Below are 14,631 nucleotides of genomic sequence, written 5' to 3' on the forward strand. Positions count from 1 at the left end.
CTGAAGGGCCATTCCGTCCTATCGCGGGGTGTCTTCCAGCTGCCATTCTGGTGACACGAGGCGTGATCCCCTGGTCGATCCGGAGTCGCTTAGAGGGATACGTATCATGCATATGACGTTGCTCTTGACGCGGGAGGCATTCTGACCCGCGCGGTTGGCCCCGCATCAACATAGGAACCCTTATTAATTAGTTTTGTATAATGTTTGTTTTGCGTTCAGCCAGGATTAACTACTCAAATAGTTACGTGACATAGGTTTGAACATGCGCGCTCGCAAATCTTAGAAACAGCCTTGACGCCCGGCGTCGCAGTCTCCATAGACGGCGTGGCGTCGGCTCAGCGGCTGACACTAGGCGATGGCCAATAGGCAGACGAAAAAGATGACGCATCTTCAGGAATATGACTGGAAAACTAAGTAAATTGGCACGCATGTTTATGGTAGCACAAAAGTAAGCCGAACGCAATTTAAATCTGAAAGGTGCGGGGGGGGGGAGAATAGTTAACATTGCTGGTCCCCCACCTTGAAAAGTGTGTGTGGGGGGATTGGCCCCCTGCCCCCCTGTCCCGACACCCACGCATTCGAGGCCCAAGAGGGACACGGCCCCGTGCCCCTCCCTCTTGGATCCGCCAATGCCGCAATGTGCACCAAAATCATTTCATACCTCACTTTGTTATCTCGTATTACCTACCCTCCCTGGGAACCTAAGCTGTTGCACTCAAACCTACCTTATAGAAAATGCAACCTTATCCCAAGATGATGTCTGGCGTGTTTTGCACATATATTCTACTACATCCAATGCCTGCGAATGCTCGACTGATGAAATTTGATAGCTTGTACTCTACCATCGCATCAAATGCGTCAGAAATAATTTAATTGTTCTGCTGCGCCAACTCTTCGCAAACATAACTGGATACAGTTTAGACAGAATTCTTCGGCTCTTTTTCGAAACCTCAGAGGAAGGTCATAGCCTGGGCTTGTGGGTATAGTTGCTACTTGTTAGAACTTGTATGTTTTATTGCGTTCCTCATTTCTTTTGTTTAATGCGTGTGACTTTATATGTTTAAACGATGCCTAAGGCTTTTGCATGATTGTGGTAGTTGTGTCTGTTTAACATGGCAATGTTGTCATTAGATGCAATAGTATCCAAGTATATTTGTTCGCCATCTGCGATGCCAGTTGTCTCTTTGATGCACTACATGTTGGAGGTCTTATAGGCCTACATGGGAATAAGTTATCTAAATCTTCTGTTCTCTAGAGTAGGCCATCCTGTATATCTAATGAAGGTCTGAATGATGTGTAACTTGCAATATTTGTTGGTTGCATAAATGGACAAACAACATCTTAATGCCTCTTTGCAAGGGGCCATTTTTCTCATTAGCCAATAGCCACTCAGTGTGTGTTTTGGTCAATTGTGGTGCTTGCTATTTTCTACATTTTGCTTCACATCTACAATGCAAATTGGGGTGTTTTGCATGACAAAAAACCTTCCTTTGCAGCTGTGCAATGTCCTGAAAATGGAGCTTCCACTGCCACAGTCAGTCATGCTGCTTCTTCTGCTTCTGCTGACATCAGCAGAAGGCAGTGAACTTGAACAGTCTGTAGTAGATGCGACAACTATGGAAACCCGACATGGTGAAGTGTTCAAACTAAGGCTGGATGCCAGCCTCCTGTCCAGCACATCTGATGTCTGTAAGCCAATAAAAATACTCATTGGCCACCCTCTACTTGAGGGTGGCACCAGTCCATAGTGGATATAGTTTGAAGGGACAATTAGAGCATTTCTAATTGTTGTGGTCAAATATTGCTAGTTATGTGGCATTTTCACTAATCAGAATTTGTTAAATTTTTGAGACAGGCATGCTAGAGGAAATATATCACTACTGATTACCACATTATCTCATCCTGTTTGGTTGCTCAGAGTAAAGCCCTGTAGAGATTATATTGATTTATTACTTGGATTATTAATATGTCTCATCCTATGCCAACAAAGAAAAGAGGCATGAGGGGTGATTTTTGATGGCATTCCACATTTGTGGATGGTTGGAAACATCAAGCATTACCAAGATGAACTAAGCCTTTGGATGCAACAGAGTCCAGCATAAATGTGTAGCAGCTTCTGTTTAAGTCTCCTGTTTAAAGCCAAAGAGCATTTGGATCATGATCTTTTTAGAGCCTAACTTTAAATGCACCAATGTGAAGCTTCTGAATGTAACCCACACTTTGCTCTTGGATAGCATATCCTCCTGATGCCTTTGTTCTCCAATGTTCTGCTGTTCATAATTTCACAGGCCACCATGGCCTATTCTGACTGTTACATGGAATAATCCTTTCCTTGCTTGATGGTGAATGGTGCCTTTTTATCACCCCCACCCAATCTTTTATAACCCACCAATGTCCCATTGATGTGTTTTTGGTGATTCTCCATCCTGTCTCCAACAACCTATTTTCATCCTGTTGAGGATGTAAAAGAGCTGGCAGTATGATCTCCTAATTATTCATCATTGAAAGAGTGTTACAACCCTGCTCTCTTCTGATTAGTGTATGTGTTGTGTATGAGGAGTCAAGTATGGGTTGCATTCAGAGGTTTGTGTGTGTTGTGTTGTGATAAGTGTTTGTGTATGCTGTAAAGGATGTATCTCATTTGGAATTTAATTCTGAAATGCCACAGGCGACTGAATGTGAGCAGGCTTTTTGTAAAATCAGCTCAGGTTGCAAGAGGTCTCAGCCCTTCAAACCACTTCCTACTTTGGCCACAGCCCGTCCCGGCCTGGCCTCGGTGCAGGCGGTCCAGCGTCGCCTCCCGGTGGATCGCCTGGAGTCCGGTCCGTTGGCCGGGCTACGGTTCTCGCCGAGCGTGCGGGACGCGCCGGACCTGCCGGCCTGGCTCTCTTATGACTTTAGCCAGGAGCGCAGCAACGGCGTGGTCTACGGCGTGCCACCGCCGCACGTGGAGCAGTTCCAGGTCAGTGGCGGCCTGCCGCGCGGGCTGGCAGCGCTCCGCCACCGACCCGGCGGCTCACCTGATGGGTGTGTCGCAGAACCTGAAGGCTGAGGTGCGGTAATGGACTGCTGGTTTGTATCCGCTGGACAACAGGCTGAACGCAGATGGCCGGTGTAGATACTTGCGCTTTGGCGGTTTGATCTTGGAAAACGCCTTTTTCACACCTGCGATGTTGTTGAAACGTTATTTGTGCGAACTCGTCAATGTTGGCAATGAATGGTGCTTGGACTGGCTGCGTGACAGGCATTGTCATTATGCCCGTGTACACTGGCGTCTCACTGACAGCCCATTGTGACGTTTTTAGTTGGAGGTTATTGTGACGAACCTGAGTACGTACGAAACGAGTCGCCGCGAGGTGTTCGTCGTGGTCCTGGAAAACGAAGGTGAGCAAGCCATCAGCTCACACGGGTTACATCGGACATTTGGTTAATTAACGTATTGTTAAAGAGAAGGTTATTTGGCATGGAAAGAACGTGTCTGGTTGATGTGACTTGGCATTTGTGAATGCTCATGGTTTATCTTCATGTTTGCATCTCCACATTAGCATTGTGACCACATGTATACTTTTCTAGATCCTCCAACACATGAGGTGCAACTGAAGATAAACAACATGAATCCTGTGGACCTGTTTTTTGGCTCAAACATGGATAGGCTCCACGAAATATTTCGGGAGGTAAGCGCTGAAGGCTGCAGTACATTTCGCACCATTGTTATTCTCTCCCGAATGGTTCAATGACCATGTTTTTCATAACGAAGGTGTGCAATGCATCGATGCCATATGCCCCTGTCAGGATGCCGCCTCAGTGGCTGGGTGTGAGAGCGCCGGACTCTTGAGTCCACCGCGAGTCCACCTCGCGTCAGACAGGAGCGTTGCGTCTAGACAGCGCCGGAGTACTCGTGCTTATCGCCGGGAGGGTCGGGCTGGCGTGGACCGGCCGTGTCATGGCGTTGGATGCCGCTTGGAGCCTTGCCAAGTTGGGCGAACGCCGGGCCGGCGGTGACCGGTCGGCGCCGCGCGGCAGGTGCTGTGGCCGCAGGGCGGGGCCGACCTGCGGCTGACCTGGCTGGAGCGGGCCGGCCTTGGCGCGCCGGCCCCGCTGCCCGGCAGCAGCGCCGGCGTGCTGCTTGCGTCTGGCCAGCCGCGCCGCCTTCTCGGCGCCGCTGCGCCACCTGCAGCGCCAGGTGCGGCCGCTGTGGGCGCGTGTGCCCTGCCCGCGCGACTTCACGCGCAGCAGCGCCGAGCGCCACTTCCGCCAGCGTGGCTTCCTCGTCGACTGGTGCCAGTTCAAGCTGGTGAGTGGGGCGTCTGGCCGCGGCCGGTGACGACGGTGCCGGGGTTTGCTGGCGATGCTGGAGGCGTCTGGTCGCAGGGGTGCGACGCGAGGCATGCGATCATTTTTCGAGAGTATCGTCAATGTCACGCCTGAGTCTTGGGGCGGCTGCCATTGTCCTGTTATGTTCATTGTAAAGCTGCGGATCGTTTTCGCGTTCATCGACATATCCCGTTATTTTCTTGCTCTGTAGTGTGCACGAGTCGGAGCCAGTCCCGTCCAGTGTCTTATGTCCTGAGCACATCAGCAGGCGTCGGTGGCGGCCTGTCGCCGAGCCCTGGTGTGTCGGGCGGAGTCCGCTGAGCGGAGCGCGTCGGCCGCCGTGTCGGCGCCATCGCCCCACCGCGCGCCTGTGCGGACAGTTTGAGAGCGGCGAGCTGGCGCTGCCGACCGAGCGGCCCGCGGCCAGTCCGCCGCCGCCGCCGCTGACCGCCTCGCCGCCGCCGCCGGAGCCGCCGCTGCTGCTGCCGCTCCGGGCGGCCGTGCCGGCGCGCGGCTACACCTCCGACTTCCTCACCACCATCGGCATTCCGCTGCTGGTGGCGCTGGTGCTCTGCGCCACGCTCACCTGCATCATGTGCTGCCAGGGCGAGCACCTGTGAGTACCGTGGGCGTTCACAGCTGGCACCGGGCTGCGTCAGTGTGCTCCCACGGCGAACATCTGTACACTTTGAGCACCGATGGCGTTCACAGCTGGCACCGGGCTGCGTCAGTGTGCTCCCACGGCGAACATCTGTACACTTTGAGTACCGATGGCGTTCACAGATGGCACTGAACTGCGATAGTGCGCACTTGAAGCGAGCATTTGTAACTGTTAAATAACAGAAGTGTTCACAGAGGGCGCTGTCTATGCATGTTTTGCCAGTTCGAACGTACGCACTTTTGAGCAGTCGCGGAAGGTGGCGGCATGCGTCATAACGTGGGTGCCGCGGCTGTTTACAGATAGCACTGACCTGCGTCACCTTTGGTCGGGTTGATACTGTTTGACACTGTATTCGCAGAAGACCAAGTCTATCGAGATCCGGCGGTCCAGGTCCATGCCGTTTTCTCGGAGCTGTTTTAATTATGTCTGGGACAGCAGTGCGCTGTGGATGACTCGGTTCGCATTTCTAGCGGTGCTGATGTGCGAGGGCGTGTTTCTCGTGATGGTGGCTTATGACGCGTTTGCCAGGGACGCTGGCGGTCGTATGGCAAGATCAGTCGCTGACCAGTGCCGTTCGCCAGGGACGACGGCGGTCGTATGGCAGGATCAGCCGCTGGCCAGCGTCGTTTGCCAGGGACGCTGGCTGTCGTGTGACAAGATCAGCCGCTGGCGGTCGTGGCAGGATCAGTCGCTGACCAGCGCCGTTTGCCAGGGACGCCGGCGGTCGTGTGACAAGATCAGTCGCTGACCAGCGCCGTTTGCCAGGGACGCTGGCGGTCGTGGCAGGATCAGTCGCTGACCTGCGCCGTGTGCCCGCAGGGAGACGGAGAGCGACGGAGAATTTTTTGATAACGTGTTCTCGGTGTTTGTGAGGTGAGGTATTCCCCACTAACTGAGATTGCCCCCACAGGGGAGCGATGCCAACTAACTGCACGTGAAAGTGTATGGTTCGCTAACACCACTCACCAACAGAAACTACGGCCACAGGACATCTACGCTTACTTACCCCTCACTTTGATCCGGATGGCTGCGTGTGTGCCTCTGCTTGCCGTGTTTGTTGCGTCCATAGGGTGCACGCTGTGACGTATGTACACAAAGCCTGCCTCTGAACCTAGGCTGTCAGCGGTTTTATCATACTGGTAGTTCCTAACCTCCTTGCTTCGGGCGTTAGCCTCACGACACTGAGCTTAGCAAACGCGTTCGAGATTGCATGACTAATGTCTGCCATTAGGTTAGTCTGTCCTGGCGTCTTCTTCATGCTGAGTCGCTCGTCCGTTTCCTCAAGCTGCATTCTTGTCATTCATATCCGGTTTCACCATCGCCATCTCTGCGCAAACGACCGAATGGAGACGTATACGCGTTTGGAAATTCACGCTGGATAATGCTATCATGTCGGTTGCCGACGTTCCACGTTTGATTGCGTGTCCTGCAATCCCCAGAATCCAGTCCATTACAGACGCGTGCCCGGCTGTGCTGCTGCTCCAGGACGGGCTTGTGTGCTGAGCGGTGGCGCGCCCCGAGCCCGAGTGTGTCTGGCCTCCGCCGCGGCTGCGCCGACGCGCGTGCCCGGCTGACCGGCGCCCGTGGTGCCCGGCTGACGGGCGCCCGTGCCGTGCCGCAGGCGCCGCCCCACCGAGATCCAGATGGTGCAGTACGCGGCTGGCTCGCTGCCGCGCTCTCAGGCCGGCACCCTGCGCCGCGCGCCGCTGCGGGACGTCTCTCCGCGGCTGGCCGAGCAGAGCGAGGGCGACAGCGCGCGCCGCGAGCGCTCCCTGCTGCGCGACGTGTCGCCCCGGCTGACGCCCTACCGGGACGGGCTGACGCTGAGCGAGAGCGGCGCGACCACGCCCGACAGCGGCGGCTTCGGCCCGCTGCAGCCGCCGCCCTACCCCAGCCTCAGGTGGGCCGGGTGGCCGAGGAGGGGACGGGCCGCCCCGTCCTGTCATGGGTGACATGAGTCAGTATCATGCTAGCACGGTCTGGGCTGGCAGGGCAGTCACTCCTGGGCAGCGAGCCTGCCGCACTCGCTCACACTGGTGTAGCGTACCGCACGTGGCAGTGCGCTGAGCCGGCTGGCACGCAAACTAGCTATGCCGTCCGTCTTTGGGCAGCACAAACGCCCAGAAACACGACAGCATCAGTTTTCGTGGGGTTGCGTGACCTAAACTGCCGCCTGTCAGCGGTTATTGGTGACTCCAGCCTGGGGTGTGCTCCCACCGGTCACCAGCGGAGCCGCCTCGTGCTGTCCCGGTGGCCGACACCTGGCGCTCGTCTGTTGCAGCCGTCGCTCCTGAGATTCGGCCTCGGGGGACGCGGCTGCCGCGCCGGGCGTCTGGCTCATCTGACGCCTCGTGCTGACGTCCGTCCCCCGCGCACTGAAGCTGGTTGGGCAGCACACCCCCTGCCGCCGCGGCGCGGGGTGTGGTGTGGGCCCGCTCGCGGAGCGAGCCGGACGGCTCCTGTCTGCTCTGGAGCCGGCTGGGTCCCTCCTCCAGCGTGTGTGTGCTGCTGGCCCGCCCGCGGAGGATGCCGGACGGCTCCTGTCTGCTCTGGAGCCGGCTGGGTCCCTCCCCCAGCGTGTGTGTGCTGCTGGCCCGCCCGCGGAGCGAGCCGGACGGCTCCTGTCTGCTCTGGAGCCGGTTCGGGGCCCTGCTGCAGCGCGAGCATAGCGGGCAGGCTGGCGGGTCTTTCTGAAGCTGTTCTCACGCGGAGATCCATGAGGTTCTTGTACGACGTGAATACCTGGAGGCGTGCAGGTTGCTGGATATATCATTACCGCCAATGTCTGGTCGGCTGACGGATCGCTGACAGCGCGACGCGCTCGGATGAGGTGGCTCGGGATTGGCTGGGGCTAGCGCGATTTCGGGGAGCATGATGCGGACGATAGCACGAGTCCGATTGGAGATTGACAGGAGTGCTCGATTGGTTGGAGGTTTCTTTGTACCAGGCTGGTGGACGGGTGCTGCATGTATCCGTGCGGCGTGAGATTCCTGGGGTGCCGAGATTCTAGGTATGACCTTTGATATTGTGGAAAAGACCGCGGCCGCTCTGGTTCTGTGAACCCGGCGGGAGTTCTACAAGGCTGTCAGCCTGGAGGGCTTTATGTAAGAGTGTCAGGACGATGAGACATTTGGAAGACTTGCGGGCTGACAGACTCTGTGACAAGCTGCGCGTGTTATCAGCAGCGGCGACCAATATCACCACCAAACAGCTGGACATGGCCACTTGTCCGCCGGTAGCTCCCCTTTCTGGACCCCATAGTTGTTTGCGGACGGACCAGCTGGCCAGTATGCGACAGCTAATAGGCGCGCCTGCCTTTGACCCCCTCACAGCCGGACGTTGTCTGCCCGCTGTGCACGCACAGCCAGCCAGTAGCCACCTGAACGTGAAGCCGGTCGTTGCTGCTAGTCACGACTGGGGCCTGCAGCGCCTGTCGGTCGCCGGGCGCGCAGCCCCGCATGGCCCAAATTGAGCGCTACTGTTTGGTGGCAAGGCGCGCAGCCCCACGTGGTCCAAACTGAGCACTACCGGTCAGACTAGACCCGTCCTGTGCCGGTGTTCTAGTCGCTTGCCAGGGTCGCTTTGATTTGTATGTTGTTTTTTTTGCTGTTGTTTCGTGTCGTATTGTCGCTTGTCCTGTTCGTTTTACGGCGTTTTCTCCAAAGATAGCTAGTCATGTGCAGAGGTGCCGTTTCGGACTTGGCCTCGTGCCTCGGCCTTGGGCGCTGCCAACGTGGTTTTTGACTTCTGTGGATGATGACGCTGGCCTAATGAGGAAGACGGGAGTGTTAGTTGTTCCTTCCGGGGACTTTGTAATAGTTTTGATGTAGAATCTCGATGTTGTTGCTTGCGGTGGTCAGCAGTGTGTCTTCCTAATTGATTTCCACACCAGTAGGCGGCGTAGATCGTAGAACAGACCCGTTTGACGTTTTGGGTACTGCTAGAGCAGGTGGTTTGTTGTTAATCGTCAGTGATGGGAATGTTGAGGGAATGTGAACTAATGACTGGAGCATGCATTCGTCTACTGGGCCTAGTCGTGGTGTCGTGTCTCGAGTTAACATTGTTACTGGGTAGTGGACAGCCGAACCTCGTTGGCGGTAGTTCGCCGAGTTGATGCCTCTAGAGGTAAGCACGCTGTAGCCGCTCTTGCCCGCTGCAAGTTAAATACGTGTGAAGTTCGGATGTACTCCGCGGAGCCCTGGGGTCTTTTTGCCAGGAAGTCCTCCATACGCTGTAATAAATCTGCGTACCGTTTACCTTAGTATGACCCCTTTGGGGCAGGAGCGCACCGCCGGGTATTTCCATTTCATTATTTTATTCGAAAGAGTCACGGTCAAAGACAAGGCGCAGAAGAGGCAATTTCTCAGTCCTCGCTTTGTTGGGGATGAAAGTTTACTTGTTCAGTCGAAATCGTGCGCTCTGTTGCGAGGCTGTCCTGGACCATCGAATGTATCAATTGGAGTCGACGTTTCTGGGCCACAACACCGTCAGCCGGTATCTTATCACTACCGGCAGGAGGGCATGAGCTTGTAATGCCGGAACGTTGGAGGCACCAGCAAAATTTGGCCTGTGTTGGCTGCATCACAGTCTGGTACCTTGACTGGTTTGGACTTAACGTAGCCTGCTTTATGCTGGTGCTGGCATGTCTAGACTTCAGCGTTCGCGCGGGGTGTTCATCAAACGTATTGGTTATGCTTGTTCCCGATGAATCATAATGTCGCAGCGTGCATTTGCACGTGTTAATTATTTTTGATTGAATTTGTTAAAATAGCACAAGTAAATTTCTAAATTGACCTTCGTGTCTTGATCTGAATACTGGATGATCTGATCTTACTAATCATGATCATGCAAGTTTGGTTGGTCATAATGAAAGGCAGCAGAACGCTCGTGGCGAATGATGGGTATGATAGCTTTAATCCACTCGGAGTGTCACTCTCAGGTGTGCTGCCGTCTTAGTCAACCAAGTTACATGCGTTTTTGCAATGTGCAGGTTTCAGTGTGGTTAAAAAGACCGCCAGAACCCTTGCTTCCTCAAGAACGCTTATATGGGAGTCTCAAAACGGGGTTGAATGGAAAGGGAGTTCCGCTGGTGGCCTACGCGGTTCGTGGAAATCAACCTTCACATGTCTTGTGCAGGTGCACCTGCCCCTGCTGGTCTTCTGTCTCGCTCTGACCGCAATACGGCAGTCTTCCTGGTCATTTACACACTCCCTCTGCGCTGTGTATCGCCGCCCTGTATCGCGCCCTGTATCGCGCTCTGCTGTGGATAATACACGCTGCCGTGATGCGCCATTTTCTTTCGGACAGCTGGATTCAAGCAAAACCGCCGTGCATGACGGACCAGAAAATCGAGACCGGCTGCTGTCGGACAGCTATCTATGCACCAGACAAAACAGATCATGACGTCCGTGCGTGCTATGCATGCATGCGTTGCGTGGTTTTCCGCCAGACGACGCAGCGGTGAGCCGGGTGCCGGCCGGGCGTGGGCGGTCGGCCCCCGAGACCTCCTCCACCGCACACTGGGCCGGCGTTTCGACAGGTGGCGCCACTGCGGCGGACCGGGGACGGGACGGGCTGCGCGCGGGGACAGATGTACAAATGCACGTTTGCTATTGGCAGAGTGGGCGGCGTCGGTCATCTACCGGAAAGCGCACTGGTTGAAGTTTGAGCTAGTGTGTCACTATAGGCTGTGATACATCTGTTTCCCGAAGCCAAAACGCGCTTCAATAAAGGCTGATAAACGTCGTAGGGAGGAATCAAAGTCATGGCATGACTCAGCTAAATCGCGCGGGATGGCCTCATATCTGAACATCTTTTCCGAAAATAGCTTTTCAACTTAGCATGTGTATCTGTACAACAGTGTAGCATTTGTTGCACGAATATTTTGAGCAATAAGTGGATTGCAAATATAGCATACACGCGTTAGAAAAAGCAAAGCAAATCAAAAGTATTACCTCCATAGTGGTGGCCAGCGAGTCCAATGGGATTTCCCTTCTTGGAATGGCTACTTCTAATCGAAATAAGAACTATTCAGAGATATTTCGAGAGAGCTGGCAGCACCGATCACATTGCACGTATATGATTAACAATCGGCGAAGGTGCGGAAAACGGAACACTCTTTAAAAGTGACTGAAATCCGAGGAGAAATCAAGCTTTGGGATAGCTTAGGTCAACCCTGTCGGCTGAACCCCGTCCCAACAGACTGCAGAACGTGGCACCCCTGGTCACACGGCATTGAGTTTCGTTGTTGGCGAAGTTTTGAGTGTAGGAACTTGGTCTACGACACAACATGCACTTTTGCCGCGATTGGTGAATATATCCCAAGTCAGTATTTTTTTTTTGTGGGCGGTGGTAATGCTGCTATCAGCTATCAAGTTTTACGTCTGACGTAAACTATCTTCTATCATAGATGGCTAAGCGCGCGGCGACTTTAACGCCCTCCGGTCACCGAAATGCTAGTGGACACCGCTCACCGCCTTACCTAGCCACCTTACACCTTACACCTAACTGCCTTGCACACCGCGGTACTTAGAAGCTTGCAGTTACATGATTTTGTTTTTGATTTGGTTTTTCATCTGCCGTTTTCAAAGCGCACGCACAGATAAAGCGCCACAACGGCGCCTGGTCGGACCGGGGGCGCGGCGGCGTCATCGGAGAGACACGTGACCTCTGCAAATGACGGGAGCGAGACGGCGGTCCGTCAGCCAGCGGCAGACGCTCCGGCAGGAGTTCACGTAATTGGACTCAGTCTGTTTCGAGCAACCCCACCCAGGCAGGTGGATGGATGGCTGGTGAATGTCAGCCCGAATGGTTGCGTTCCTACTGTATAGCAAATCGTGCCGCGATTGTGCACATTTTGTTCGTACATCGGCAGTACATGCACTGATTTAATTGGGAGTAAATCGACGAGCAAATTGGGAGAACATTGGGAGCGAATCATAAAAACGACTGCAGGCACCAACAAATCATTGCTCAGTCTTGTTCCGGGTCGGGTTGTCACCTTAGTATTTCCATTTAGCAGCAGCAGCACAGCTGGAGATCCGCACACAGCCCGCTCCCTCTCCCAGGCCCGCTGCGCAGCCGCCACCTGGTACGTCGTGGCAGGCGGCCTGGGTGACAACTAGCTCTGTTCCAAACCAAACAAGACTGCGCCTCATGTATCGCGTGGATAGACGCGAAACATCTTCAGGACCGACCGACACCTGACGGAGACCAGTCAGCTGGCCTGCCGACACCTGGTGTGAACCACTGACGAGGGTAGTACGAATATTTACTTCGTCTGAACATGTGTCACGTATATTGCGCGATGATAAGAATAGGCGCGTTGTGGTTGAAGCTTGATTTTTTACTGGTGCATGGCAACCCCATGGCCTCAAAAGCTTAGGTACGTCACGCTTTTTGGTAGATGTGTTAAAGGGAATATTTCACGTTTGAATATATCTAAGCAAGCATGAGATATGATGAAACCAGCTCACGTATAACTATTGGAATGGTTTTTAAGTGGAAAAGACTGCTCTAGACAGCACAATTCTCTGTTTAGTAAATATACCCTTTAATACGGCATGGCTTGGTTACGTTATCGTACTTTGCACAACACTGTTAGCCAATTGACTGTCATTATGTCTAGAAATCGCGCTCACGAACATCAGATATGAACGCCTCGACAATTATATTTTCTTGGCCTTGATCGCCGCTTGGCTTATGGAATGACAGGATTGGAAGTGACGTCATTTTGACGTCATGAATGCCAAGGTGACTGAAACACTCTCTCCGACATACCTTTCCCATTTTCGCGGGCAGTGTGGTTCAGAAGCTAAGGGAGCTTGGGTCTTACTATATAGGCAGGATTGTTAACTGATATATATATATATATATATATATATATATATATATTTGTATATACTTATGATATATACCGACTATTATATAGTATTATGTCTTAAAATATATAATAGGCAATATAATATATAAAATATGTAAACAGCGCCGAATGGTCTTCAAGATGGCTAGTTCAGTGACAAACCCCACATAAATGTGAGACATTTCTTTTAAATGTTTCCTTTTTTATTCATCAATTGCGTGAACCTAAATTTGCGCAAAACACCCTCAGGAAAACATTGGAAATCTCGCTTAGACTAGACGCATTAGCGAAGGGATTGCATGACTATACTGAACATGTGTATATGACGTCTGTACTTTCTAGCTCATACGGTCTTGCACTAGTTGGTTGACGATGTGTCCCTGTTGCTCCTCGTCCAGATGCTGCCTCGACATCATTGCATGAATTACATCTGTCGCCCGATGGCCAATGTATGTAATGTACGCATGTCGGATTTTCAGGTAAATTGTACGCAAAAAATGCTTTTTTTTGAAGTATGGCCCATGTGCTCTATGAGCCCATGTAAACAACTATGCGCAGAGCTTAATTGTACGCGGCTTGTCGGGATTGGTGGAGCAGTCTCACCTGTCCACGTAACTTTCCATGAACTCCCTTCAACTAAACCTAAGACCGGTCGTAGCGCGGCGAAAATGGTCAACAGGATTGCAATGTGTTAGTCATGATGAGCGTTGCGAAAGGCTTATTATTAATTTTGCACAGCCGAACACACAGCCGAATTAAGTTACACAGCCGAAATAAGCTAATTTTGAGATGGCGAATAAAAAAGCACCGCATTCATCAGAATAAAAAATCTCCTAAAAAAGCAAAGCCTCCCAGACCGGCTGTGAAATCGTCTTCAAACCATCCATGCAGTTTATAAACCCACGTTTCTATAGCCTTCCTTGCGACCAAATGTCCTCGAAGGGTTTCCAGTCCGTGCCGCGGTCCCTGAATCGGATCGATTACCGCGAGGCCCAAACGGCGCATTCAGGAGGCAGCGGCGGCGGCGTGGGGCTGAATTACGGCGCCCTCCGACGCACAGCCGGTCGGCAGGTGCACGGCCGGCGCCCAGCTCAGTGGCCTGCACTAAGCCAGCCATTATGGCGGCCATATGTCGACCAATCGGCCGAACGGCCGTCGGCCCACGTCATCACCGAGAGTGGCGCGGAACTGAGTCGGGCGTGGCGGCTCGTCGGCGAGAAATGCCGTCACAACTGCCACAGGACGTGCACTTCCACCAGGAGCCCTGTGCGCAAACATCTGCCAGAAAGTCGGTTGTAAAAGCGGTTTCACCTGTCTGTGTGCTGATTATGGCGTTTTTATTGTCAAAAGTGATGAAGGGAAGCTTTTCCGTCACTCAGTTTCGGTCGATGTTTCTTTCAAGTCACAAGGCGGCGAAATTGCCATGCATGGAACGGCGTCGTTGGATCAGGTCTATTTGGTTTTATGTCTGCAGCGTCGCATGCATACATGCCATTGCTCACATCAGATATATGAGCTGCTCCTTTACTGCTGGCTGGGTCATCGGCAAACGTGGCCCAATGCGATTTTCAGAACGAGAAGTCTAGGGTTTAATTTGCAGCTCGGGCAATTTCACTAGTTCATGCTTCCACTAGGTATCATTACGTTGATGGCTTTGAATGCAGCCTAAATTTACGGAGCAAGTCCCCAAATTATACGTCTACCACCTTATCATAACCACCACTGATCCTTAATCCTTATAGTTTTCTCATCATCTTCCGGCGGGGGGGGGAGGGGAGGGGGATGGGAGTAGGGA

The 14,631-nt window shown here is 53.2% G+C and overlaps 2 protein-coding genes across 2 annotated transcripts; both read left to right on the plus strand.

Annotated features, from left to right (window-relative positions):
• The first annotated feature begins 887 nt into the window (after positions 1 to 887).
• Positions 888 to 4,324, plus strand: Scgalpha (sarcoglycan alpha). Its single transcript, XM_037217633.1, is given in 8 exon segments — positions 888 to 976; positions 1,497 to 1,689; positions 2,757 to 2,962; positions 3,306 to 3,384; positions 3,574 to 3,674; positions 4,024 to 4,053; positions 4,123 to 4,125; positions 4,127 to 4,324. Coding segments are annotated over 7 exon segments (792 nt in total). The 5' UTR covers positions 888 to 976; positions 1,497 to 1,514.
• A 488-nt stretch (positions 4,325 to 4,812) lies between these two features.
• On the plus strand, positions 4,813 to 10,263 carry LOC119093855 (uncharacterized). The gene is made up of 4 exons (XM_037216864.1): positions 4,813 to 4,930; positions 5,795 to 5,848; positions 6,597 to 6,875; positions 7,257 to 10,263. Exons 1-4 carry the CDS (start codon positions 4,908 to 4,910, stop codon positions 7,267 to 7,269), a joined length of 369 nt encoding a protein of 122 aa, XP_037072759.1. The 5' UTR covers positions 4,813 to 4,907; the 3' UTR covers positions 7,270 to 10,263.
• The last annotated feature ends 4,368 nt before the right edge of the window (positions 10,264 to 14,631 follow it).

Source organism: Pollicipes pollicipes, unplaced genomic scaffold, assembly GCF_011947565.3.
Source record: "Pollicipes pollicipes isolate AB1234 unplaced genomic scaffold, Ppol_2.1 Scaffold_4002;HRSCAF=4701_pilon_pilon_pilon, whole genome shotgun sequence".
NCBI classification, from domain to species: Eukaryota; Metazoa; Arthropoda; class Thecostraca; order Pollicipedomorpha; family Pollicipedidae; genus Pollicipes; species Pollicipes pollicipes.